At 42.2% G+C, this 3,216-nt stretch overlaps 1 protein-coding gene across 1 annotated transcript in view; it reads left to right on the top strand.

Moving 5' to 3' along the window:
- The window catches only part of trhr2 (thyrotropin releasing hormone receptor 2), a 3,883-nt gene extending 991 nt beyond the window's left edge, over nt 1-2,892 (top strand). The window contains exons 2-4 of the mRNA XM_035664772.1: nt 806-938; nt 1,276-1,427; nt 2,739-2,892. Of these exons, the coding sequence (XP_035520665.1) occupies nt 806-938; nt 1,276-1,427; nt 2,739-2,892 (439 nt within the window). The remainder of the gene's footprint in view (nt 1-805; nt 939-1,275; nt 1,428-2,738) is intronic.
- The last annotated feature ends 324 nt before the right edge of the window (nt 2,893-3,216 follow it).

Raw genomic sequence — 3,216 nt, forward strand, 5'->3', positions numbered from 1 at the left:
AACAGCTAATAAATACATAGCTGGTTGGTCACAAGGTGCCCACAGCCGCTGACGTAAGCAAAGTGTTGGTGCTGTGCTGGAACCATTTTTCCTATCTTAGAGTTTGAGATTTTGGCACCGGCTCCAAAACGGCCATCAAACTGCCTCAGTGGAAAAGGGGTGAGTGATGCTGATCCAAGCTATTATGGCCATTTAGCTTATTTTGATTTTAAAAATATATAGTTTTTTTTACAGAAACCACCACCCACACATAACAGTTGATGTTCGAGGACTATACCATGTTAAAGTGACAAAGCCCTCTAGTGGCTGCAGAAATTATGACAGGAGTAAAGGAGGAAGTATTGTTACACTAGATGTTTCCATCAATGCATTTTGATGCTCATTCTGAAGTTTGCATTAGAAAAGCCGTTTAAAAAAAGAGGGAACAAATGATTTAATGCATTTAATGTGAATTTGGATCACTTTTTCTAAATAAGTTATGAAGTAGTGCAACAAAATGAAATATTTCTCAACAAGCTTTATTTTGAAAGTCTAACTGGACATTCCATATTAATTGTTGCTAACTTGACTGCTGAGCCCTATATGAGCAGACCTGATAAGAGGATACCAACAGCATCATATTTTAAAAGGTAGGGCCACTGACCAAGCTGCAGTATTTTAAATCAAATGCTGTAGTGTTTTAGATTTCTGAATGTGTTTTTAACACCTTCCAGGCAGTCACTGATTAAATAAACTTGACTTTAAAAATGCTTAGAAAAAACTCCATATCTAGACTGTTAATGCCCCATTTCCTCTTTGCATGCAGGTACATAGCTATCTGTCATCCAATGAAGGCTCAGACAGTGTGCACAGTGTCCCGGGCAAAGCGGATCATTGCGGGGGTTTGGATCTTCACCTGCGTCTACTGCATGCTGTGGTTTTTCCTGCTGGACATTCAGGTTAGAGAAATACATTTTCAGTGTGTTTACTGGCTGAGGGCTGCAGCAGTTCCACTACTGATTTCAAAAGAAGGCATGGGATAAGTATTTGTGTACTGCGGCCACAATCACTTTCTAGGTTATACTCAAAAACAAAGACAATAGTAGTTTCAGTGAGTACATGAGTCATGAACATTTGTGATAACCAAGACAAATACTGATTGAACTGCAGATGAATGTGAAAAGCTTTTTAAGAGCGCACTGCCTTTTCTAAGAGTAGTATTATTATGTTGAGATGTTATGTGCATCTGAGCCCATAGCCAGCCTGTGATCTCTGTAATAACTGTGTGGCATTCAGGTCAGCCAGGATGGACATGTCCAGTGTGGCTACAAAGTGAAACGGGAGCTCTACCTGCCCATCTACCTCATCGACTTCGCCATTTTCTATGTCATCCCACTGCTCCTCGCCATCGTGCTGTATGGCCTGATAGCACGGATCCTCTACCTCAGGTACTATAAAAGCTCTTTCAGAATACATTTATAAATCCAGATGACATGAAAAATGCCCTTTTAACCCTTTACATCCCCAGTCACACTGCACCCATATTTAACAATGTATGCCAATCCAATAATTTGTCTTGATGTAAAACAAAATGTGATGATGCTTATGAAAGGATGAACCAACCACTTTCAACCAATAATTTCAACCACCCATCAATCAGTCTTCAACTTTTAGCGATACATAAGATTTATTAATTAGCTAGCTAGAAACAGCATGGCTCTCTTTCTGGGGGCCATTCCTCACTCATAACTGTACAAAAACACAGCAGCTTCCCAGTGAAAATTAATAATCTTTTGTTATGACTTGGCGCTATACAAATAAAATTTATATATTTGTAAAATTGAAAGTAGTTATGATCAAGCAATCTGACTGAGTAATCAAAACAGCATGACAGCACACCACACTAAAAATATTACTCTGCCATTTCCATGGCAACATTGTAACCTGAGCTGGAGCAAAACCCTGTAACAAACTGGAGGTATGGAGTTTGCAAGACATGGGCAATTACCAGGCAGGGGGTCAAATAAGATCCAGTGGTGTTGGAGATTCACCTATAACTGTCACTCTGCTGCTTTGGTTTGACCATTCTTTTTTTTTTTTAATTCTAAAACTTTTTTAAAAATATCTAAGCTTTTCAAATATTTGTGAGTCATTTAACTTTATGAAGTTGCAATATTAAACTGCTGGAGATTGGAGTACCCCTTTAAGATTGATTTACCGGCCAATATGAAGGCTGTCTTTAAATACATTAATGACATTTACAAATTGACATCTGACATCTAAATTGCCCTGGGGCGGCTGTGGCTCAGAGGCAGAGTGGGTCGTCCCCCAATCGGAAGTTTGTTGGTTTGATCCCTGCTCCCCCCGGCCTCCCTGCCAGCGGTGTCGAAGTATCCTTGACTGAACCCCAAATTGCTCCTGATTCTACTGACATAGAATATTAAAGGACCAGTGTGTAGGTTTTAGTAGCACCTAATGGTGAAGGTGCAGTTTACAGTTAACTGGGCTACTGTAAAAACATGGTGGTTCAATATTGGGGACTGCCAATAGATCCTCCTAAATGTTACCCACAGGACCTTAAATGGCTGTTCTAATTCACAAACCAATATCAGCTGAGCCTTTTTGCAAGACTTTGAGACCCGTAAAGAAACCCTGCAGCACTGTTAAACCCAGCCACCTTAATTTACTCTAGAAACCAAACCCAGCTGCTATTCTGATGTGGCGTGAATGCTCTAACATGCTTGCTTGCATACCTCCAGCCCTCTGCCCAACCATCCCGACACCACGCTGCGGCGGAGCTGCCGGGAAGCCTCTGTAGCAGGGAAGGGGGGTCGCCAGGGCCGGCCAAAGAGCGCGGTCTCCTCCAGGAAGCAGGTCTGTGCCTCACGCCACACTTGCCCCCTTTCCCATTAACCCCTTCTGCACTCTCCTTTCTTGTTGTTACATCACATCTTATCTATCAAGTAATTGCTGTGCGATAGCTTTAGTCACACTTGACCCCGTTCTCGTCTCTGACTGTGTGTGTGATCTGATGGAAATGTAGAGGCCATGATTCCCCTCTTAACAGCGTGGTGATGATGCCCCCGTATCCGTTGCCTCAGAGAAGTGCCTTCTTGACGGCTTTCTGTCCCGGCTGTTACGCGACCCTGAAGGCAATCCTGGCAATAATGGCTTCTTTTCCTCAGGCTGAGCAGTCAGAGAGAGGGTCTCTGGGTTTTTTATTACATGCATTTGTGT

This window comes from Morone saxatilis, unplaced genomic scaffold, assembly GCF_004916995.1.
Source record: "Morone saxatilis isolate NCDOM2014 unplaced genomic scaffold, NCSU_SB_2.0 Contig2, whole genome shotgun sequence".
Classification (NCBI taxonomy): Eukaryota; Metazoa; Chordata; class Actinopteri; family Moronidae; genus Morone; species Morone saxatilis.